The 24422-nt window shown below is 38.5% G+C and overlaps 1 protein-coding gene across 1 annotated transcript; it reads left to right on the top strand.

Annotated features, from left to right (window-relative positions):
• The first annotated feature begins 2098 nt into the window (after window positions 1-2098).
• LOC124153839 lies at window positions 2099-19416 on the top strand. Its single transcript, XM_046527218.1, has 7 exons — window positions 2099-2192; window positions 9723-9818; window positions 10024-10200; window positions 10561-10623; window positions 13816-16261; window positions 17112-17292; window positions 18418-19416. Exons 1-7 carry the CDS (start codon window positions 2100-2102, stop codon window positions 18884-18886), a joined length of 3525 nt encoding a protein of 1174 aa, XP_046383174.1. The 5' UTR covers window position 2099; the 3' UTR covers window positions 18887-19416.
• The last annotated feature ends 5006 nt before the right edge of the window (window positions 19417-24422 follow it).

Genomic DNA, 24422 nt, shown 5'->3' with positions numbered 1-24422 from the left:
TCCGCTGTAGTCAGATTCATTTCAATTCTGTGACATAATAAATGACATGTATTAATATCATATATTTATTTATCCGAAGTAAAAGTTTAAAAAATAGAACGTATACACACAATCAATTGTCAATTGATCTTAATTATACAATTATATTTCTCAAACAACCAAATGAAACAGAATTACAGAGATAGATAGGCAAAGTCAGTGCTCTAAGATGAGAAAGAAATGTTTTATAACTTTAAAGACTAAAAAACTCAATATATTAAATGCATAATATAACTTCAATTGTTCATTAAAAGTAAAGAGACGTCCCCTCGCATTAATTATCGCATCAGTCATCTTTTGATCAAGTACATTACGTAATCACCATTGCTTTTCAATCCACAGAACGCGTACACACGTGTGCAGCTATAGAATAGAAACTATCGTTGAAGCCTTGATGGTAAAAGACTAAGTCATAAAGTGTAGTCGCATTTCAATTATAAATTATTGCGTAAATTTTGAAGAGAAATAAACAGATGATAATGCGCTATACTGAAGGTAAACTTACAACTCTGAAACTTAATCTTGCAAATGAGAAAATGCATATTTGGCCGAGTATAAAGTTTGACATCTCCCTGCAGGTGCTTCCAATTGATATTCAAATAATGACAAGTTCAATTCCAAAATTGAACAGCATCTCAATTATTTCGCAAACTTTGAAGTTGCCTGTAACTGCACTAATCAGAAATTCGTGCAAAGGATAGAATAACCTAGGTCTCATCACGTACTTCTGCAGTAGATGAAGCGATACGCAAGCAAATTTCTCATAAGATGATAACCCGTGTAATACGAAATTTGCTTTGAATTGCATGAAATACTTCTTAAGTGAGGAAGGCCCTTGGAAATAAACAACAAAAATAATTGGCAGTAAACATAGAATCGAAAAAAGTTAATTAAAATGTTCTGGCAAGATTCACAAAGGAACACAAAACAATATTTTCCAAATGATACTTGCACTTTATTTGAATAACATAAATGAGACGTCCAGTACTGCGTATTTGCGATTCGAAAAAATAAAATTAACATCACTTATTAATATTTAGCATTATGATTAAAGCGAAGCAAAATATCATGTTCTCTCGTACAACCGAAGAAACTAACCATTATCCCCGCAAACTCACCAAGGATTTCGCATGATCTTTTGTTCAGAAAAATCAAAAAAAAAGTAGTCATACCGCACAAATAATTCAATGCATAAAATAATAGCATTCTGCTGTTTGCAAACCTTTTAGCTATCATTTTCGTCTACAATATCATTTGTTCAGATAAATAAAAAAAGTATTCCAACTCGATAAAATGTCAATACTTTTACAAATAAAAACGTAATTTTTCCAATTTCAACACATTTCCTTCGCAAAATATTTATTAAATCAAGACGACATTTTAAATCATTATGGTTATATTATTTTTTCTTTCAAGAAGTGACAAATAAATGTTTCATTTAAGTCCAAATTTAATACGGTAGCTATCAACCTATGATTAAAAAAGTAAATAAGACATAGAAACGACTTTCAGCAAACTCTTTAAATCTTCAAAATAATCTTTATTGTAACCATAACCCATAAAATTTCGGTTGATTGAAAATTTCACAACAAACGTACACAGAAACGTACACAGAAACGTACCACTTTGGGGAAGTGGGAAAGCTGAAACAAAGCCGTCTCGAAAAAGAAACACCTCTAAATTAAAATGAGAAATTTTCAGAGGCAGTAATTGGTCGCGTTCAGCAGATGCAACCGTTGAGTGAACGGTCGATTCCCGAAAAACCGCTCACACACCTACGGTGTAAAAAAATTCGCACCGACTGGTAAGTAACTGCACTGTGTCTTTAAATGTGCGCACTCGCGGCATGGCTAAATTCTTCCCAGAAGCATATATTTTTTTGTTGTCGTCAATTCAAACTTTAAGGTTTGCGCATTGCAGTCAATTAAGTCCGAAGCAGAGAATTTTCGCCGATTTGTTTCGGCTGAAGGCGACCATTGTTGACTCCAGATACATTCAAAGGGGGTACAACAATACCGTTGCCAAGGACAAAAAATTTAGTTTTGGATCAAAATTTGAAGATGGAGCACGTATGCATTTCACCTCCATACCAAATTCTAGTAGTTGGTGACGTGGCCTCAAAGGAATTTCACGCAGCATGTTCAATTATTCAGGTAAGTGGTTTAAACGTTATTCCTATTAACATTATTTAGAGTGTTGAATAAAAATACCACGCTCAAGTTTACCGTGTGATGCTATTGAAATTTACCGGTTAATATTTGTATGATAAGAACATTATGGGATGTTTTTTTCTTCGGTGAAACCCAAACATATGTCAATTTAGTGTATATCAGCAGTGTATGCGACTTTATTTGAACACTTTAACAATAATTTATACGAAACCGTACGAAAAAAATCATAAACTGACCATAAGGCATGCAGCAATGATAATTACAGTGCATACTTATTACAGCTGGCATTAAAGGCGTGCCCGATCCTTATTAATTAAGCATGTAAACTTAGTACAAGAGATTACGAAATATTCGTATCCAAACCAAGAGTAAAATCAAAATTCCTTATAATAAATAAATTTATTTTAAATGTGCGCATGGTTAAATTTTTTCCCAGAAGCCAACATTTTTTTCTCGTCAATTAAAAGTTTAAGGTTATCCCATCGCATTCAATTAAGTCCGATTGGTCCAACTACACTCCGAACCAAATTATATTCACGCCTATAAAGTTGACGGCATAAAATGTAGACCAATGTATAATTTATTTAAGCATCCTCATATTGCATAACCGAAAGCGAAAGAAACATGATATCATACGAAATTTCTTGGCATGATTTTTCAGATGTATGCGATACAAAAAAATGATTGACGCGGAAGATTTATGGATAAGGTAGAGTGAATATAAATCGCAGACAGACGTAGAAAATGAAATTTCCCGAAAAGAGAAAGTGGTCATACTAAATTGATTAAGATAGTAATTTTAATTGCCATGAAAGATTAGTGAGGGCATATTTTGAAAAATCGCTTATCTAAGCCACGGCAGCACTACCAAGAGTGAACAAAAAATTTGGAAGGCTTAAAAAATATAAGCAAACGTGTTCTTACTATTGAAGTTTCGAAAGTTTGCGCACAAATACAAATGCAACGCTTGCCAATAGACCTGGAATTAGTTCAAAAAATAGTTAAAAAGAAAAACAGAAAGAATTATCTGCCAATTATGAGTAAAGAAAAGTAAAAGTTCAACTATTATGTAAGAAATAATTTCTGCTGAAGGAATGCAATACATAAAGAAATAATAGTTTTATACCAACGACTCGACATGTGTTAGTTTTATTGCTGCTTTACTTTACTGCTTTATTTCTTCTTCATTAAAAGCCTGATTATTATTTAGATAACCTATTCAAAACTAAGACTAAATATACTTCTATGACTACAATATCAGATGCAAACTTCATTTACTATCCCGCTCATCGTACAATTTCTTTCCATTTCTTACATTTCTTTGGTTGTTTTTTTCTTTTCATCATGTAACTTAATGCTATCTCTAAAACTTCTTTCTCATTCATTCTGCTGTCTGTGATTTGTGCTGGACAATTGATGGGCTGTAATGCTACGCATAGTTTTATGCGGGAACTAATTAGAATCTTTTGGTACATTGCATGATATGTTTTTCTTTCTTTCTATTTTTTAACTTTGTACAATGGAACTCTTTCGTAATATTGTCCAATTAGTCTATCGCTCACAACGAGTAAGTTGATTTCATGATTTTATGTTTACTTAATTCTATGTTTATATCTACTCTATGATTCTGTACAAGTATTTTTTTTAATTCTTAGATGGTCCGAGTCCTAGAAAAATAAATAATATCTAAATCTAATAATAGTTGGAGTTAAGAGAGGGTAATAAATAGCTGTGAAGTCTAACGAGGAGTATATGAATAGTTTATACCGGCATTTATAGGGAAAGAGTTCCTTTAAAAACGTTTCTGCCTTCCTTAAATGCCTCGCAAAAGGATAATTGAGGAAATGAATTAGTCAAATATAAGGTATACTGCCAGTCTACCGTTAGAAAGCAAATACGAACGACAGTACCATGACCTTCAATGGCATGATTGTTTCGCGGATAGTCATAATATTTCCATTTAATTATGTGCACAATAACGACAGCAAGAAAATGATACAATAAAATTCTGCTGTTATGTATGTCTTCTCAGCTGGCATTTGGAAGTTGTTCCCACCACCTCTCTTATCTTGCACAAATTTACGAGGTCATAACGGTCAATGACCTCAAGTCAAGAGAAATGGCTTGGATGACATATAAACGCAATGGACCTTGCGTGGTTAGTGTTCATCACGACATCACGTAATGTCCGTAGTAAATAAATTCCATAGAGACCACTAGGGTGCATGTACAAAAAAAATATTTTTTATTTTTACAGTAGTTCTAACCATGAGGCTCAAACTATAGTTCGAACATTTCCTCATTGAGAAAATCTTTCGATTAATTACTAGCTTCCTCTGTTTGGAAGGCGCCATTATTTAAATTAATATAATTATACAAATATATATTAGGCTTAAACAGTTTCAAAAGGAAATAATGACTAGTAATGAATTAGCTAAAACCCATTCCAGTCTAAAACGTGGAAAATATAAAAGGTCCAAGGATTGCGATCTGAGCTAGTGCGTGATATTAGCATGAGAAAAAGAGGAAGCCGTGTTCACTTGGAAATAATAGTCACCATAAATGATTACTGAATTAATCGATCCGAAAGAGCGTGGGAGTCTTCTTCCAGCGTTTGAATACGAAATTCCCAAACAAAAGCGTCGTAGCTAATCTGTATTTTTCTGCTTATCATAGCTGATCGTTTTATTTCCGACAGTCATTCTGCTGATAAAACAGAAACGCTGGGAAAGAATGACTGCATACTTTCTCTATGAACTGTCATTTACTGAGGGGGTTACCAAAATCTTATCTTTCCATAGAATTTTTCATCGATATCAGAAATAACAGTCACAATAGTGGATAGAGTCGGAAACCCTCTCTTAGTGACGTCTGTACCCAAGAGGTGAATGAAACCTTGAGTACAGGACATTTTTTGGCGACTCGTTTCAGCATTCAAGCGAAAAATACCCCTCAAGGCTTCAATTTGCGCGTTCATCATCATCACTGGTCAACAATCCTAGGATTGGTTTGACGCAGCTCTCCACTCAGTTCTCCTATCAGCTAATCTTTTCACATCTACGTATTTCTTCTCTTTCACATCTCTCTTTACTCGTTCCATATATTTTGTTCGGGGTCTTCCTTTTCCATTCTTGCCTTCCACTTGTCCTTCGACGATTGTCTTCATCAGGCCATCATGTCTCAAGATGTGGCCTATAAGGTTGTTCCGTCTTCTTATTAAGGTTTTCATGAGGCTTCTCTTCTCTCCTACCCTTCTTAGGACTTCCTCGTTACTAACTCGGTCGATCCATTTGATTTTCATCATTCTTCTGTAGCACCACATTTCAAAGGCCTCTATCCTTGCTTTCTCCGCTTCGGTCATTGTCCATGCCTCACTTCCGTATAGGAGCATACTCCAAATGTGGTTCTCATAAATTGTTTCTTTACTTCCATATTTAAGTTTCCCGCTGTAAGCAGGTCTCTCTTTTGGTGGAATGCTCTCTTCGCCTGAGCTATTCTGCTGATAATTTCTTTCTAACTTCTCCCGTCAATAGTTATCTTGCTTCCCAAATCACTGAATTCATCAACCTCTATTAGATTTTCCTTCCCTATTTTAATGTTAGTCTTGACTTCTTCTCTTCTGCTGCATACTAATACCTTGGTTTTCTTCGTTTTTATTTTCAGTTGATATTTACTCATTAACCTACCCATATTAACCAGAATATTTTTCAAATCCTTCTCTGTTTCTGCTATAACGGCTATGTCATCGGCAAATCTTAGCATGCTAATTTTTTCTCCATGGATATTCACTCCCAATTCCTTTTCTTTGATTTCATTAATGGCTTTTTCAATGTAAACGTTGAAAATTACGGGTGACAATGTACAGCCTTGTCGCACTCCTTTCTTAATTCTTGCTTCTTCACAGCTGGGCCCTGATTTTATCACGGCTACTTGGTTTTTGTATAAACTGTGGATGATTCTTCTGTCATTATAAAGAACCCCAATTTCCTTTAGGATTCCAAGCATTGTGCTCCAATCCACGTTGTCAAATGCTTTCTCTAAGTCCACAAACGCAGCGCGTTAACGGTCAAAAATAGAGGCACGCTCTTCACTCGCGTCATTTCGTTTTATTCCAGGGGCTCAAATAGTTTATTTTGCTGGAAAACATATTACAGCATTTAAATCCTACATTATATGCGTTTGAAAGAATCATTAGACTTGTAAGGGCTGTTCACGCCGATTGCTTGACCTCCATGGTATCATACTTCAAACATAAACACGGTCGAACAGGTCGAACTCAATGAAACATTACGAAACCGTGGAAGCAACTTCTACGCCGATACATCACTTCTCAAACTCTCGTGGCCCATAAGCCACACCTACAGCATCCTTGGAATTACTTACAAACTCCGAAAATGAAAATGAATGGAAACTCGGTCCATGGATAGTTTCTGGCATGAACGGGTAGAAACCATGCGTAGTCAAATAAATTGATATAATTTTGAACAAGTGAGTTGACTCGTTATTTCTATTTGACGTGATTATGACGCTAAGCACCGAAACGAATTGTTATCGCTAATAAACCAGTGGACAGTACAAAAAGTTTATCGTTTTATTCAGCATGCTGTTCCACTATTCTCGCCAAACATAGTTGTACTCATGCATAGTTGCACTTCACACCAACGATTCATGCAGGTCCAATATTCTTCATCCTGAGAGTGCGGTAATAAAATGTTTAATTAATTCAAGAGAGTCATAATTATGCACAGAGCACCACGACCTACTCTTCAAATTTCTCACTAATTTTCAAATTAGTTGAAGGCACTCACAGGTTTTCCGCATTATTTTAAAGGAGAATTTATATCTATTTCTGGCACGTATGTAGATTTATCTAAAGATTTTCCGCGAATACTTCAATTTAAAAATTGTGTGTTTTATTTCAACTCAACGAAAGCTAGCTGTAAAGTTACTCATACCGCGAACATTACCCATGCCTTTGACTAGATGACAGCCAAAAGTTCTATGCGCAGGTGACTCAAGGTTTATTTATGGAAAAACCCATAGCACTAGTTGGTTTTTTTCCACTATCCATCATTTCAGCTTATACTTTAACCAAAGAAAGAAGATTATGGCGATGGATGAAATATTGGGGAGGGCCTTGCTTACAGCGCTAGTCACAGAAATTGGTTATTAATGGGTGCATCTATAACTACGGTCGTATTACACGATGACCGTAGTGAAACACCAGCAAATTTGAATCCCCTTGAATTAATTTCATTGATGCTAATAAACGTGGGAAAAAAAACAAAATGTATTTTAACATACGTTTTATTTACCCTTAGAGCGGCTACAGCAACAAGCTAGCAAGCTTTCGTTGAGTTAAAATGTAATACACAACTTTTTCATTGAAGCATTCTAAATTCTCTATACTTTCTATAAATAAAAACTATCTAAATTCTTAATTAAAGTCATGCGGGGAATCTGTGAGTGGCTTCAACTAATTTGAAAAGTGGTGACTAGAGTTCGTTCTGTAAGCATAATTATGACTCTCTTGAATTAATTAAACATTTTATTACCGCAGTCTCAGAATTAAGAATATTGGACATGCATTAATTGTTAGTGTAAGTACGACTTCGTCAACAATACACGTAATTTTCAAGCAAAGTACACTAATTGTCAAAATTGTAACATTTCGTGTTGTAGAACACTGTCGTTATGCAACAGAAGTATAGTCAAGGATGGATTATTTAAGATAAGAGGAATAATCATGTCAGTCACAGGCCCTTAAGTTAGGATAAGTAATGAGGAGTACAATATTCTATTACATTCTATAGCACCACGTTTTCTTTCATGCTGACTACCAACCACCTGATGGTGGCACTCAAGTTGAATTCACTCTAGGGAATCAACTTTTTCGGATACCCTCTTCAAAGTTTTCCTCGGTGTTAAAAGTACACTGCGATTAGTATAAAATCCATGGGGAATGCATAGAGGAGACCCGATTCCATCCCATAGAAGGCTGAGTTCTGTTGTCACTCCGGTCTCATTATAATCTGCTTGCAAAAATGTCAACGGCGGGGTGATGAGTGCAATTCGATCCACTTTTTTCCAAAATTTTGCAGTATGGCCTTTGGAAATGGTAGGGATAGCATTAAAGAGTTATGAATTTGATAAATAACATCATCATGAATGTAAATTTCGGTTGACACCCCTAATTTCGGTGTATATCTGTGATGAAATTTGTCAGTTTCGAAGCAATGAAATGCTCACTTTGGTTACTTTTTGCTAATTCATCCAGAACAACGGATTGATCAAAATTTTACTACTGCCTGTAAAAAAAAGCAACACACCCGAGTCTGAGGAGTTCTATGGTCTAAAGAAAGCAATAAATTTCGTTAAAACAAAAAGCATACGAGAAAGAGCTTATTTCTACGTTCGATCAGTTGCTTTAAAAAACCTTCGGCTCCATAGAATTTCCTGTATTTATTTTTTTCCCCAAAATAGATCCGGTTTCTTGCGTTTCCGATACCAAGCGCTTGAAGTTGGGAAACTTTGAGCACTTGGTATTTCCGTAGTTTTCGTTCCTATGTCTTGCAATTTTGATATAAGGGAGCTAGATCTTATTGTTAGTAGACCTTTAACAGTGAAGTTTAGAAATCCTTTGTTCAAGTAACGAGGCATATGTGGGACCGTTCCCCTTTATCCACTACTAGATCTTCAGGAGGAAGATTATTTTGCATATCTATTCAAACTTTTATCTTCATCACATGTATTACTTCCGAATTTATTTTAAAATGAATACATATTTCATGTGCTTTACGGATGCGCGTTTTCGGAGGTTCCAAATTGATCGTATGCTAGCAACGTATTTACGCATTAAAAAATCAAGCGCATGCAATTATATTTCAACCAAGAATACCTGCAATAAAAATAGGCAATATGCCAAAGTAGGGAGACAGAAAATAGTCGTATCAAGACACTTGGCGGGAAGGAAGAATTGGATTTTAAAGGAAACATATTTACATAATGCATGGATCTAACAGATATCGATCTTACGCTTGACAAAGAAGCAGCTAGCCAAATACGTCTAGTTTACTACGGTACTACGAAAGGGATTTATTTTTGGCGTCTTAAAAACGGAGACGGTGCGGAAGACAATGTACCCTTGAAATAATTGATCCCCAAAATTAACCTATTACACGGCTATGATTCATAAGGCCCTACAGCCTCAGCTCATTAAATGCAGAGTAAAGAATGATCAACATAATTTTTAAGGTTATTTTCATCATATAACATGTTATAATTATGGAAATATAAGAAAGATAAAATTATATAAGATAAAAAGCACTACAAAATCGATGATTCAATTTTTTCCGATGCATCCAGCATCATAAACTGAGTCACTACCTATATGCATTCGACATACTTTGTAATTTAACTTAAAATGAATGAAAAAAGACCTAATTTATTGACTTTTATGCACTGAATAAAAGGACAATATTAAGATGACTTTGTTTCATTTCATTTTCTCAGGATGAGTACCGTCTATCCCCGAAGAAGTTTCATAAGCCTATCATTAAACCACTATTTGAGTACAAATGGAAGGAGTACTTGTGCGCAGAGAGAAAGGTAAGAACTTCCAATCAAAAATTCAACCTCATAAATTTACAGCAATGAGCTCAAATAATGTTTCGCTATAGATGGAGAACTCATTATACTGCTCTCCAATAAAATTCATGTCAGTCCTTTCCACAAAACCTACTATTTGAATTGTTTAAGAATAGGATACTCCTTTGAACATCCTATAATTTAGCATTTCCTTCGTTAATCATAGCGAGTGGGAAAGTCAGCTTGGAGAATTCGGCAGCCAGTATTTGTCTACGCGAACGGATGTTTGATTGGCGATTTATCAGCCGTCATTAGGAGTGGCCGTAAGCTGGATTACTCCTTCAAAAACATCGACTCATGGAAAATGTCATCTGCTTATGAGGAATACATGTCAACATTTAAAGTGAGTAATTTTTTTATTCCATTCCAAATAGCCTAATTTTGCTCCTTAGACTTACTATCGAACGTACTGAGAGCATAAATTACTGCAAACAAATAATAATTAATTTATTAAATTCATGCATAAAAACAATTAATTAATTACATAAACATTTATTTATTCTCTATATCTTTATCTTACAAGAGAATTATTATACTCAATTCAACATCGAAATTTGTGAAAACATATCGCTATGCAATCCGCGGTCTGCTTCAAGGCCTTCTTTTCAGTTTCAATCATTTCAAAATTGATTCAAATATATAAAATCAAACATACTCATTTCCTAACCAAATATTTAAGTTACTTCCAATTTTTTTCTTGCAGAGACACTTCGTCTACATGGATATATCCATTGATGAACGTCCAGTTGGCCGCCTAAAATTCATGGTAAGTATACGTTTATAGACACTTTACTAAAGTACCCTTTTACACCAAGATACAAACGAACCTATTAATTTAAGAAAAAATATATATGTACTAAAAGTCTTGAATACGCACGGCGAGTTTCCGATTTAATTATTATTTTGAATTAGAGACGAATCGGAATCGAAGGTCACTCTTATTTTCTGTGGAAAAATGATGTGTTTAAATGGTATATAACACAATATGTCATCGTTTTAAAATTATTAGGAGCTTATTTTCTCTACACATGCGGGCGATGATCATGGCTGTAACATATACGAAAGAGAATTCATCGTAGGGCGAGGTGATATAAAGTTAATCCTTTTTTTCTCGACCCCAATTCTCGCCTCCACATTTATTGAATGTGGGCTTACCAAAGTTAGCAGATGATGCCCTATCAAGGTAAAAGCCACACCGAAACGCGCCGCTAACTTTAGGAGCAAAGAAAGAAGCTTTCACGCCATCGGTGACGGCTAACTTTGGCCAATAAAGCCTCCACGAAAGTTCAACTCCGGTACAAAAAATTACCAGTTGCCAAACAATAAACGCAAAAAAGATAGGTATTGAGTATGTACAAAACGGTTATGAACTTATGAAGGTAATTTACGCATAAAATAGAAACATCTACGGACATGATAATGACTACTTTTTACATTGCATAAACAAGTGACTTTTTAAGCAGTCATGCGCACAGTTGCAAATTTATATACACGAAAAACGAAGTTCTCCATGAAAAAATATTTGGCTCAGCCGGGATACGAACCCGGATCTCCCGGTTGCTGGTCATGGCTAGAATTACGCCCAAACGATATATAATTCACCTATATTATACAATTAGGCAAAAATAGATAAACTAGATAGAAATCATTCCCATCAATCACGATTAAACTTAATGAAGCAATGAATCGCTTCCCTATAACTGACAGATGGCAGCAAGAAATGATATATTATCCTCAACCAAAACAGTACAGTCACTCTCTTCTTCGCTCCAATACCTACCGAAAATAAGATTAATCAGTGAAAATTGAAAATACTTTACAACATACTCCGCAGATTTCCAGATACATTTAAATCTTTTTTCAAATTGAAGTTGGGAAACAGGCTTTCTACTCTCTATGAATACGAAAACAGATTAATCAGACTTCCATTTAATTGGTAAGACACGGAGTTGGCAAATAAGGATCGCCGAAGGCTGATTACGCGGTTTAACTTATGCAACGACCGTTCACTGCACTTTGGAAAGCTACCAGTTTTTCACGGCTAATCACTCCACGTGGAATTCCTCCTGACCTGTTTTCACTCTTCTCCGCCGTAGCAGCGAACGGCTTAAGCCCATCAAATGAAATATAAATAAAAGGAGTGAGGGTTACATAAAATTTGTTATTCAACTATAAACGCAATTATGAGCATTAGAAATCATAGAACCAAGTACAAAAAGATATAATCCTAAACTCCGTGACACCTTTTGATATTCATATGCATTAAATTCCTTCATTAGAACAATGAAAGCTTCATCAACAGTTCCACCTCTCTGAAATCAATCAATAGGTATTCACCGGCTCACACCAATATGTAAAAATGATTTCTGCCTTATAGGACCACTTGCGGAGTGAAATGAGATAAAATTTCCAAATAAAATCGAATTAAATATTAGTTCTCAATCGTAGCTATAAATCGTGTCGTTAAATAGAATAAGTTTAAAATTTTCGACTCGTGTAGGCAATTTCATTTTTAATACACTTTAATGTATGATTTCAACAATTTTTCAATCGTCATCGCCGTGACTTCCACGAAAAATCGTAGAAACTCACACCGTGGGATACATTTTCACTGAGGCTCTTCCAATTTATAACTATCGCAAAACATTGTGAACAGACAATCAGTGCTGTGCCAAATAAATTATTCCAAAATTGTATTTGTCGAACTACGCAACTTGAATACACGCCTCGCCGTGTCATAAAATTGACCAAATAATTGCATCTCAGAAGTAACGTGATCTTCGTGATTTCATTTTAGCACATTTGTTTTTACCATGGCAATCGTACAATCAGAAATATTAATTCAACTAGGATTATCCATTGAAATTGCAAAATATTAGTTAAAATAACCTCGAATTACAGACCAAATAATGCCGTGAAAGCAAAATCTCACATTAATAAGAAGCAGCATTAACGGAACATTGAAAATATTTCATGAATTAATGCCTAAAAAAGAGTAAAAAATACAATGGAAAATCAACTAGCAATATTATTCGACTGCATTCATTCCTCATAAAATTATATGCACTTCAATTAGAAATATTCGATACATGAAATAAGTGCTCAACTTTTACGATTTTAGGGATAAACAAACAAACGTCCAAAAGGCATTTAAACGCAAAAAAAGATACAATAAATAATATTTATACTCTAGCCCATATATACTTCATTTATTAACTAAGATCCATGTAAACATACATTGAAAGATATTCAAATAAACCTCTGAAACAACTCGAGAAAAAGTCCTACATTTGAATTGTCGATTAGCAAGACATACTTCCACCACGGAAAAGTAAAGCTTTCTGATATCAAGAGCATAAGTGTTAACTAACATTTGTACCAGAAAAAAATTCTTCTCAATCACAAATTAATTGATTTTTAAAACGAAACATTAAACAGTAAAACTCGCTAATAGCAATTTTCAAAGGACCATCGTTCTATTTTGTTATAAATGGGATTTTGTAATATCCATAATTAAGATTTTAGCCCAATATATCTCAGGAATTCCGGCTAATATTCCGTAAATCATTTTTATTTAAGCAACTGATCCGTTACCCATTCTCCCACAGAATGTATTCAAATAGTGCCCACACCTCAAAAATTGCATTTTTTTAATAATATTTCATTAAATGCAATAGAAGTATAAACTAATTTGTTAATCGCCAATGTAAAATTAATATTAATGGAACATTAAAGACATTTCATTGGACAGAATATTGGAGATATTTTATGATTACTTGCTGAAAAAGACTTAAAAAATACTACGGGAATTCAATTAGCGACATTTTTCAACTACATTCTTCCTTAATAAAATTGCATACATTTCAAATTCCGATATTAGATACATGACGGGACATAGGCACGATTTCGTTACATGCATATAAGCGAGTTTTACGATATTATCCTAATCGTCCCGCAGCTCTACTCGGAAGAACTTCCGGAGACCAGCAGGCGCTTCGCCGACCTGTGCCGCGGCAAGACCGTGGAGGAGGAAGAGGCGGTACAAAAAGAAAAAGAGGAAGAGCCGGAGAAAAGGAAGACGAGCAAAGAAGCCGAGGACAAGGGAGAAGAGGAGAAGGCGAAGGAGAGAGGAAGCCGAGTGAGGACCACCATTGTGTGGGAGGACAACGCGTGGAGACCTAAAATCATAGTCAAGAGGTTGGGTCGATGCGCACCGGAACGAAAGAACTGGGATGATCTGCGGCAGATCATTGAGGAGGAAGTGGAAAGGGTTTGTCCGGACGATGAGACGGGCGAGGAGGAGCCGGCAAAGGATACCAGGGCGAGGTTGTGGTACCGGGACAGGCGGGATTCGTTCCACAAGTGGCAGGCGGAGTCACTGATGAGGATAGCCAAAGGATGGTGGGGTCAGGAGGGCATACCCGAGGACTTGGGAGACGAGGTGACCGAGCCATGGAGGAGACCCGTGATGCACGTGGGTGGGGTCGTGGTGCACGACGGGGCAACGTACACGCACGTCCACGGCGTGGTGATGCCTCAGGAATGGGAGCGGGAGGAAGAAGCGGAGGAGAAGCAACAGTATGCCACGCACGTTGGCGGCATCGTGGTGCACGACGGGGAACCCGTGGTGCACGTGCAGGGGATCGTGGGATACGGGCACTGGGACCGGGAGGAAAAGCAAGGGTTGACCCCACAGCCCGGCCACGTGGTGCACGTCGGAGGGGTCGTGATGCTCGACGGCGAGGCCGTGATGCACGTGGAAGGTATAGAGGCGCGTGGAGAGATCCAGACAGGTGACGATACGGAGGAGCAGAAGACGGATTCCGAAGCGAAAGAAGGTAGGAGCAGCAGCGTTAGAACGCGGGAGGGTGGGAGCAGGTCGAGTCGCAGTAGCGTTCCCCGCGATGACAAGAGCGAGACGCACGGTGAAGGGGACACTGAACCAGATGCATCGAAGGAAAAGGAGGAGAATGGAGATGGCAAGACCGAAGTGAGGGAAAGTGGGGGAGGAGAGGAGCCACCACAGGAAGAGAAAGAAGGCGGTGAAAAGGAGGAGGAGAATGGAAATGGTAAGCCGGAAGTACGGAAGAGTGAAGGAGGAGAGACAACACCGCAAGAAGATAAAGAAGACGGTGGCAGCGAGGAAACGGAGAAAAAAGAGGGAGCGGAAGAAGCGAACGAGGGAGAAAGCGAAGCGGAAAAAGAAAGAACCGACGAAACGGAAACCGAGGGAGGAGAGACGATGGTGGGAGACGAAAAAGAAGCAGAGAAGAACGAAGAAGGGGATAAAAAAGAAGGGGATGAAAATGAAGGACAAGAGAGCAAAGAGGAAGGAGAGAAAAAAGTTGAAAATGGCGAGAATGCGGAGGAAACGGAGGGCGAAGGGGAAGCAGCAGAATCGCAAGGGCAGCTAGGGGAAGACGATGACGTCGTCAGAGAAGGAGAGGTGGAAAAACGAGGGACCGTAGAAACGGAAAGAGAGGCGGCCGAGGAGACGAAGGAGGAAGGGCGCCCAGAGACCCCAGAAGCACCACCACCCGTGATGCACGTGGGGGGCATTGTGGTGCTCGAAGGAGAAGAGGTCATGCTGGTGCACGGAGTGGTAGAACAACCTGAAGAACCGACCGAAGAACCGACCGAAAAACCGACCGAAGAACCGACTCAATCGGTGCACGTGGGAGGCATCGTGATGCACGACGGTGAAGCGGTGGTGCACATCGAGGGCATAGTCGAGCACGGCCACTGGGAAAAACCCCCCAAAGCGCCTGAAGAACCAGCTCGCGCGGTGCACATCGGAGGCATCGTGGTGCACGATGGAGAACCGGTGGTTCACGTACAGGGAATAGTGGAGCACGGTCAGTGGAAGGAGCCGACGAAAGAACCGGCCCGCGCGACTCACGTTGGCGGAATCGCGATGCACGACGGCGAGCCCGTGGTGCACGTCCAGGGCATCGTGGAATACGAACGGTGGGACGAAGAAAAGGTACCGCCCCCAAGGTGGCCGCAGGCGGGTAACGTGGTGCACGTGGGTAGGATCGCGATGGTCGATGGAAGACCCGTGATGCACGTCGAGGGGATAGTAAGGCAGCCGATGCCTCTTATGGCGCCGGGTCACGTGATGCACTTGGGCGGCGTGGTGACGCACGATGGGGAGGACGTGGTGCTGTGCCATGGAATCGTGGACCACAGCGAGTGGGACCGGCCCACGTGGGAGGAGCTGGGCTACGCGGAGCATGTCGGAGGAATGGTGACGGTGGATGGGGAGACCGTGAGACACATCGCCGGCATCGTGAACCTGAGGGACTTATCCTTGGACGGCGACGCATTCGTTCCGAAAATGAATCCATGCTATAAAGGTTCCAAGATCCACCGCGTCGTCAAGGGAGGCTGGATACAGGGAGGTGGTGAGTTGCACGCACGCCCGGAACTTCTTATTAGTTTTTATTACTTGGTAGGTTTAATTTAGCATCAATTAGAGAATAAAACTGGGTACTGCAGTTCTCTCCGTGGTTTTTCGGGTTAGCAGCGTCGGAGTTATTTTCAAGATGAGGTTTCGAGGTCTATGGCTACATCTTTAGATCAACTCTGAGATGTCTGGTATCAGACTTGATCTGGGACAGGAGGGTCACGTGCCTCGGGCGGCAGCTTTCAAGGGGTGGGGGCAAAATGTGAATATTTTATTGAAAAAGTTATTTAGTTTTTAGTACTAATTATGCTAATAAAATATTGTAACGTATTCAGTCATGGAAAAACTGTCGAAGTGATGACTTTGGTAGCTTTAAATATGTTAAGAAAAATGGTTACGTCTAAGACTAATATGAATAAACTTGTGCAGTTTTGGAATGCATGGCTTCTACGATCAAAGGAGAAAGTGGATTAAAAAGATTGATATTGATATAAAGAGCAGAAAACTGTTTCAGATCATCTGCACTTTAATGGTGGAATCAGACGAAAGAAAAGTATTCGAAAATTTCCAGGGAGTTATGCCAATGGCAATTACTTTCATGCCAATGTCCAGTACATAAACCGGTGTCATAAAAAATCATGAGGTTTCCTTGAAACTTGAAAATGACGTAGAATGTAGAAACAATGGTTGGTACTGGATTTATGCATTTAAGTGTATAAATTACCATCTGTTGTTTATATTGTATCATGGATGAGGTTTCTCCCATCTGTTAGCAAAAATTATTTGGCAATAAGAATAAAGCTCTTTGCGAGCTATAACCTTTTCTTACTTCCTTTTCGCCTTGACAGAACTCGATGCGAAGGTAATGGAGGTGCCGGAGTGTTTCCCGGACGAGAGCTTTTCCGTGCCGTTCAGCCGACGAGGAGTGCTTGCAATGGCAAGAGCTGACACACACCACACCAACTCGACGCAGTTCATTGTCACTCTGGAGCCCACCCCATGGATGCGTTGCGAGTACGTGGCATTCGGGTAAGTTGTAATCCACGTCCATTTTCGGTCCTACTGCCGTGATTTCTGTCTGCATACAATAATCACCCTTTTTCACCTTTGGTTCATCGCCGGTAATTTTATTTTATGCACAAATAAGAAGGTGAAAAATATGAGTTTCAAAAAAGAAATCCTAAAATCTCCGAAATCATTACCAATGTTTAATATATTTTTTGATCAATTTAAGTATACCGGTACTAGCCACGGTGATAACTTTACGGAGTAACCCGCAATGCATGAAATGTGCGAAAATTCCACAGAGAAAAAATCATACACCTTGACCCACTGGCGTATATATATGGGGGCGCAGTGGGCATCCCCCCCTTGCGGGGCCGCCCGCATTACCGAACATTGAAGACCACCACTGTAACTTCTTTTATATCATAGGATGGCATTGTCTGGCATATGCGTATTATCATTTTAAATAAAACTTTGTGTGTGGCTTAATTATTTGTCATTAGATCAAAAGTAAAGGTAGCTCAAGATATCTTTTGCGCCCCCCCTTGAGTTTTTTCTGTATCCGCTACTGCCTTGAACGGGATTCGAACCCAAATTTTCCAATTTTATATAAGGAGAATAATCACACCTACTGTATTTGGCAGCACGACAAAATGCAATATCAGGAAGCGAAATGAACATTACTAATCCTAATCCCACTTTTAATCAGAGATTCTATGTTTTTATGGACCAAAAGATCAATTCTTTGTTGCCTTAAAAAAAAGAAATTTTAAATTCAGCTAAATCATAGTTTGGAGAATATTGACATATTATTTCACTTATGATTTTTCTCCTCCTCGCAGAAATATAACGTGATATTCCGTAAATTTAGACTATCACCGTATGTTTTTCCGATGTCAGTTGCACTCTTAAATCGTAAATTTATTTCACCTGCTTGAAAAAATATTAGCACTATGATCACACGATCAAACCATGGAGGTTTCCTTGACGGAGGTTTTTCTTTGAGGAAACCAAGCTTAAACTATCGTTCTGTTGTAAATCGATTCAATTTATTTTTATTTTTGAAAGCAATAAAGTTACTTTGCATACACAAGACGCGTCACGATAGAATTCCATCAGAAAAATCAATATCTTTTTTCATGCCCACAGTCAACTCATCGAGGGAGAGAAGGTACTTCGGGCCATTGAAAATGTCGGCACGAGCTTAGAGTCACCTACGGTGACCATCTCCATCAGCGACTGCGGAGTGCTGAAAAATGCCGAAGAGAGTAAACGCTCCCAGCAACGACGCAGAAGAACCACGGTGAAGGAAGAAGAAGAGAAGAAGGAACAAGAGGAACTACCGAGGGTGCCCACGGAGATATTCGTGAGGGACATGCTGATCGCCATGCTGACAGACGTGGCTGCCGGGATGGCCAAAGCAGATTCGCAGAAATTCCTGCGACAGATCCGGAACGCAGTGACCGTCGAAGCTTTGCTCGAGGTGATGGACGCGATGGCTAGGAGTATTCTGCGGGAAATGAAGAAGGATAGCAAGAACCAGCGAAGGAAAATGGCCCAGAGGCGATCCATGTACGGTATAAAGGCGGGAGGCAACGCTAATTTCTGCGGACGTTGATGCCAGGAACACCATTTTGTAAGGACAGAAGGACAGAGTCTTGATACATTATAGGTGCATCGCTGGTTTGCCGCTTTTACAAGAGGAAGAAACCATATGAAGTCAAATGACACGTGACCACAGTCAAAGGACTTGTGCAAACAAGAGCTATGAAACAAGTTGACCACACAGTCACAATACCATTCCAAGTTTCCCATTTCGAAAGAATGATTTGGTTCACAGATTAAAAAATAGAAGTCGACTCCTATTTAGATAGCGCATGAATATCAGATTATATAAATGGTATAAAGACAAGAGTGATTCTTCATCGTTCCATTATTGGTTTGCCTCCGCTACTTTTGCTAAGAGGCACTACCTGATGAAAGGGACCACTGTCAAAAACTCCAATCAAAAATCATCAAGCAGGTTGGCGTCACCAACACATTCACAACATTCCATTTTTCCTTTTCGAACAAAATGTTTTCGCTGAAGAGAAAAATTTATGTCGTGTTATTTATACACTGCCTGAATAAATATAAATTTTGGCTCCACGGGCTTGTTTCATTAAGAACTCACGCTGAAGGTATAAGGGTCGTTGATAAACAATAATGTCTCCTTAAATTCGCTGCTACCCAACATGTTAACAGAAAACAGTCTATTTTAATGTTTTCATTCTATCAAACTTAATCACATTCAACAGTAGCGTAACTAGGGATAGGCTCTGGGGGGGATGGGATGGCCGGGGGTGGGTACCCCCCACCCCCAGGCAACGGGGTCCGGGAAAATTTTTGAAAAATTACATGCCTGTAAATACATTTTACATCATTTTGGCACTTAAGACTTAACTATAAGCAGATGCAGTTATTGCATGACAAAACTAGATAATATTTTTAAATAATTTTTAAATTTCTGTGAGGCCTTGGGGGGGGGGGGTTTCTATCCTATTATCCCCCACATAGTTACGCCACTGACATTCAAAAACGCAGTCTGACGATATGTCACGATTTTTCGCAGCCAGTTATTTCAGGAAACCCTATTGATCCATGATAAATATTCGAATCAAGCCCAAAATGAATGAGAAAGCACATCGTGAGAAGAGGGCTTGTTGAATAAAATAGTCCGATTGAATTAGAAAGTACCTTCATGAAAAGGGAAATTAGTGAAAAATTGTTGTATTAGTAATTAAAAATAGGGGCTTGAGAATGGTTTGATTTTCACTGTACCATGTACCACACTCTACCTGTTGGGTTCCCCCCTGTCTTGATTAAAAATTATGTATCTCGATAATGCCAATATGCCTTCCTCATTAATCTAAAATACATTATGGATGAATAATCTGCATAATTTCATGTGTATTTTACAACACTTTATGTTTTTCTTCACCAACAACGCACTCTTTAGCGACCGAAAAAAAGTTTCCAAAAATGTCAAAAAATATGACGAACGTGTAAGATGAACATTATGAGATGGAGCTTGTGGATAGTAATTTTTACTCACATCCAAATGAAGGTCATGAACAAGACCTGATACAGTGAAAATTTCCAACAGTGGCAATGAGTAAACAAACGAGTTTCCTACATAATTACATCGCGCTACCAGATAAATGAACACGATAAATGACGTCCCTATTCCTTATAACGGTTCAACTGGTTCAACCACGCGGAACACTCATCGTGATCACACGCCAGCATTTCAACGCGAGATGTTATCGTGTGAGGAAAGTTGTTATTTGAGCCGTTTCAATCTTATCAGATGACACACACCGATAAAAACACACAGCAATCACGAAGTGAGTGACACCAGCCTAAAGACGGAACAAAATCTAAAATATACAAATATACAGAGAGGAATATTCCGATCGAACCTCAGAAACACCTCAAGTAATAACAAATAGATCACTGCGGCATATTGAAACTTAAAAACTCGTCAAGATAACATATTAATACTAGCCATTATCGAGAAGTTATCATTGATCCCTGTAGAGTTTTCACTACAGTTTTCTCCGGTGTTCGTTGACAGTAAAGACCCATGCAAAAGCCTTCCTCTTATACCTACCATATCACAGGGACCAGTGGCATAACTAGGAATATGCTTTGGGGGGGGGGATGAGGGGGGATGGGCAAGGGCGACATTCTCTCCCCCCCTGTTTGGGAAAATTTTGTAAAAATGACACCCCTGCAAATACATTTTACATAATTTTGGCACTTAAAATTTGGGTCTCATTAAAAGGTTACTATGTTACTGTGTCCAAACTAGACAATAGTTTTGAATTTTATTTTTATTTCTCCGAGGCTTTGGGGTGATCTATCCCCCTCACCCCCCATAGTTACGCCACTGACAGGGACGATGACCCGAATAAATTGAGACGCCAAAATCAGCAAGACAAACAAAATCAACAAAGGATTATCCAGCTTGAATGGTTAAAACGAAAGAAGTAGGTACTTATATACGTGGAAGAGGTGTCCTCTCGAGTTTCATCTGCAAGCTTGTCCACGGCACTTAAAAATCGAAAAAAATGCCATATTTAGATTGTAACCACGGATTCCTCGCCCCGAGCGGAATAAAAATCTGACACTACTGATCTGTTGTCCACGTGTCACGGAATTTGCCAGTGCAAATTTTAAATTATACATACAGACAGACAGAAAAATTGGAAAAATCATTCCATTGAGGCTTTTTGACATTAGCTGAATTAAATTCCACGGAAAAAATTGGTATAGACTCTATTGATATAAACTTGAAATTCCGCTAATGTTCTACGAGTGAAAACACTCCAAAGTGGTACATACAAATGAAAGACAAAAGAGTTTGAAACATAAAAGAATGATGATCTCTTAAAAAAAATATAACTACAAGATTATAGGGTGTTTTAAGGTAATATTCATATCCTATTCAAATCCTTTGCGCACTTTATCCAATTGCCGAAGCAGTACTTTCGAATATTTTCTCGGATTTATTTACCCACCCAATGCACCCAATGCTGAAATTCGAAAGATATAACAGTTAGGAAGAATTGAATGCTTTTTAAAAACTAAATGCAGTTTGATCCCGGTAATCCGACACAAATGCAGCCGTAGAATTTCCGGATTATTAGAATCGCAGAGTAAACAAACACAGTGCACAAAAAAACTCTTTATGTAATAATTTTGTAACGATTAGTGACTCTAACTCTCCCTACTTCTTCGTGTGCGAGTCAAGTTACATATATGCATGGTGATAAAACAAAAAGGTACTATGCATTGAAAAATCTTATGCTAAAAACTGATGAAATTATGTAAAGGGAGGTCGCCAGCCTTGCACGCCGGATTACTGGACGAGTCGGATTACCTAAGGCCGGATCACAGAAATTAGGTACGCTGTATTTTAAATTGGCAATAAAGGTCGATAAATTTCAAAAAACACAAAGATATGAAAAAAAACAAGACATAAGAAAAGCTACTTTTTATATAAAAAAACCAAACGCTATAAGATATGTTTAATTCAACAGTTCCTAGCCTTGAAAGATTCAACTTATTCAACTGAAACGACATGCATTATATATTGATAATGTCGCAAATAAAATCTTTCGTAAAAACTCACATAATTTACTGGCCCGAATAGATTGACAAAAATATCTTACCACGAGTTGCAGGAATTCACACCAGAGTTGAAATAAGTACGAAATGGACTTTATCTACATCGCTAACGAAAATTGAGTAATTGACAAAAGTGCAACCACGACTCCTCAAATTGCGAAAACAGACACACCTGCTGTGTCATTTCACTAAAAAGAAGACTAACCTCAGGATTACTGGAATTTAAAAAAACTTCAAACTGGAGCCCGCGTCAAGCCTCGATGCGACGCTATACTGGCGTTTAACATCCAACTTGTATGGGGGTCGCGTCGCGGCAGGTGTCAGCTCTCACCAGAGGCAAGTCTGCAATCATAATGACGATGTACACAACCGCCACCTGCATTCGAATGAATGTGGCTCAAGGTGCACATGAAGAGGAGTTGGACTAACGCCAATTCACCGAGTTATATACCATTACTATGGGAGGTCTTGATCGCGAATTTCGTGAAAGAAACAACTAACGGGCATCAGTGGTGTCATGGTAGATTAGAGGTGCCGGAACGCACTTTCCAGAACTTTTTTTACACGCGAAATATCCCTCAGCGTGTTTCAATTATTTCAGCAAATATAGAATAAACAAATCGAAAAAAATGGATACGAATGAATATATTAGAAAATTTTAGGCACCATTAGATTTTGATATAAGCGTAGACTACTATGACTTTTTTAACCAGTTCCCGAACGGCGCTCTGGCGCGTTGCGGCATTATAACACCATTGCCGTGCATGTAAGCAGTAAGACAAACTTAAAACATTTCGGTGTATAAAAAAATTCATCCTCGCTTTCAAACACTCTACCATCTCTGGATCAATGCATACATTAATTGTTGATGTAGTGAATTTGTCATACGGCTACTTACACTAACGATTGTAATTAGTGTGTATTTAATAAGCATGTATAACCGGTGAAGATTTTAATAAAACAGGACAGAAAATTAAACAACTACTCTATAACTGCATCTAAATCAGTGGCGGATGCAGATGTGGGCTTAGGGGGCGCGCATACCCCTTGCGGGCCCGCCCATATTGCCAAACATTGCAGAACCAGAGTTATAACTTTTTTTACATCATAAGATGGTGTAACAATTAATTTTGAGTTGGGTGTTGATGTGACAATAAGTGAATGGAGGAACAATGAGGCAAGTGATGGGGGACTGAGATTGTTGTGGACAGCGACGGGGAGTATGGTTGTAAAAGTTGTGGCGTGCGGGTGTCTTCGCTGCCGAGAGTTTTGCCGTGGAAGCTTTTAAAAGTGATTTAATTTTGTGTCAGTGACGTTTGTGTTTTAAGGTGTAAAAAAACGTTACAATGGTCCTGTATACGTGTGTAATAAATTTAACTAAAATTTTCTTAAACTCTGCATGTTACTTGGTTATTTTCTTTTACGATAAAGGTAAAGGTATCTCAAGATATCTTTTGCGCGCCCCTCGAGTTGTTTTTTTGTATCCGCTACTGATTTAAACGCATCGTGTCATTCCACAAAGTAAGCGCACCCACCATTGACATTATTTACTAAGAATTGCACTCCTGTGCGCATTAACTTTATTCCTTCGGAGGGAATGGGATTTGAACAGACTAAATACTGAAGAAAGAAAGATAGCAAAAAAAAGAGGGGAAAACATGCAACAAATGAAATGAAGAGAGTATTCACCAAATATAAAAATCTACTCACAGCAAGAACGCAAGTGTAGAATTTAAGAAAGAGTTCATCAGAACTTCCGTTCGCATCCATGAGGCATGGTCAATGACAGCAGCAGAGAAGTCAAGGATTGAGAATTCCAAATCTGACACAAAAAAGGAATGATGATCAAATCGATGGACCGAGTGACCTACGGGGAACTCCTGTGAATTTTATGCACAAGGAACGAATTATTTAAATGCGTCAAAAAGTACATACCTTAACTCTATTGTTGAGAAAAAATTTATCTTCTGTCTCAACTTCTT

This window comes from Ischnura elegans, chromosome 2 (assembly GCF_921293095.1).
Source record: "Ischnura elegans chromosome 2, ioIscEleg1.1, whole genome shotgun sequence".
NCBI lineage: Eukaryota > Metazoa > Arthropoda > Insecta > Odonata > Coenagrionidae > Ischnura > Ischnura elegans.
The sequence above is the reverse complement of the archived record's forward strand: the minus strand, read 5'-3'. Positions and strand labels throughout refer to the sequence as shown.

What these genes read in the sequence shown, in the direction of transcription:
- LOC124153839 (XM_046527218.1), top strand. Translation starts at nt 2,100, where the DNA reads ATGGAGCACGTATGCATTTCACCTCCATACCAAATTCTAGTAGTTGGT. An exon ending in ACTTGTGCGCAGAGAGAAAG is followed by an intron (nt 9,819 to 10,023) that starts GTAAGAACTTCC and finishes CGTTAATCATAG; the next exon opens with CGAGTGGGAAAGTCAGCTTG. An exon ending in AGGCTGGATACAGGGAGGTG is followed by an intron (nt 16,262 to 17,111) that starts GTGAGTTGCACG and finishes TCGCCTTGACAG; the next exon opens with AACTCGATGCGAAGGTAATG.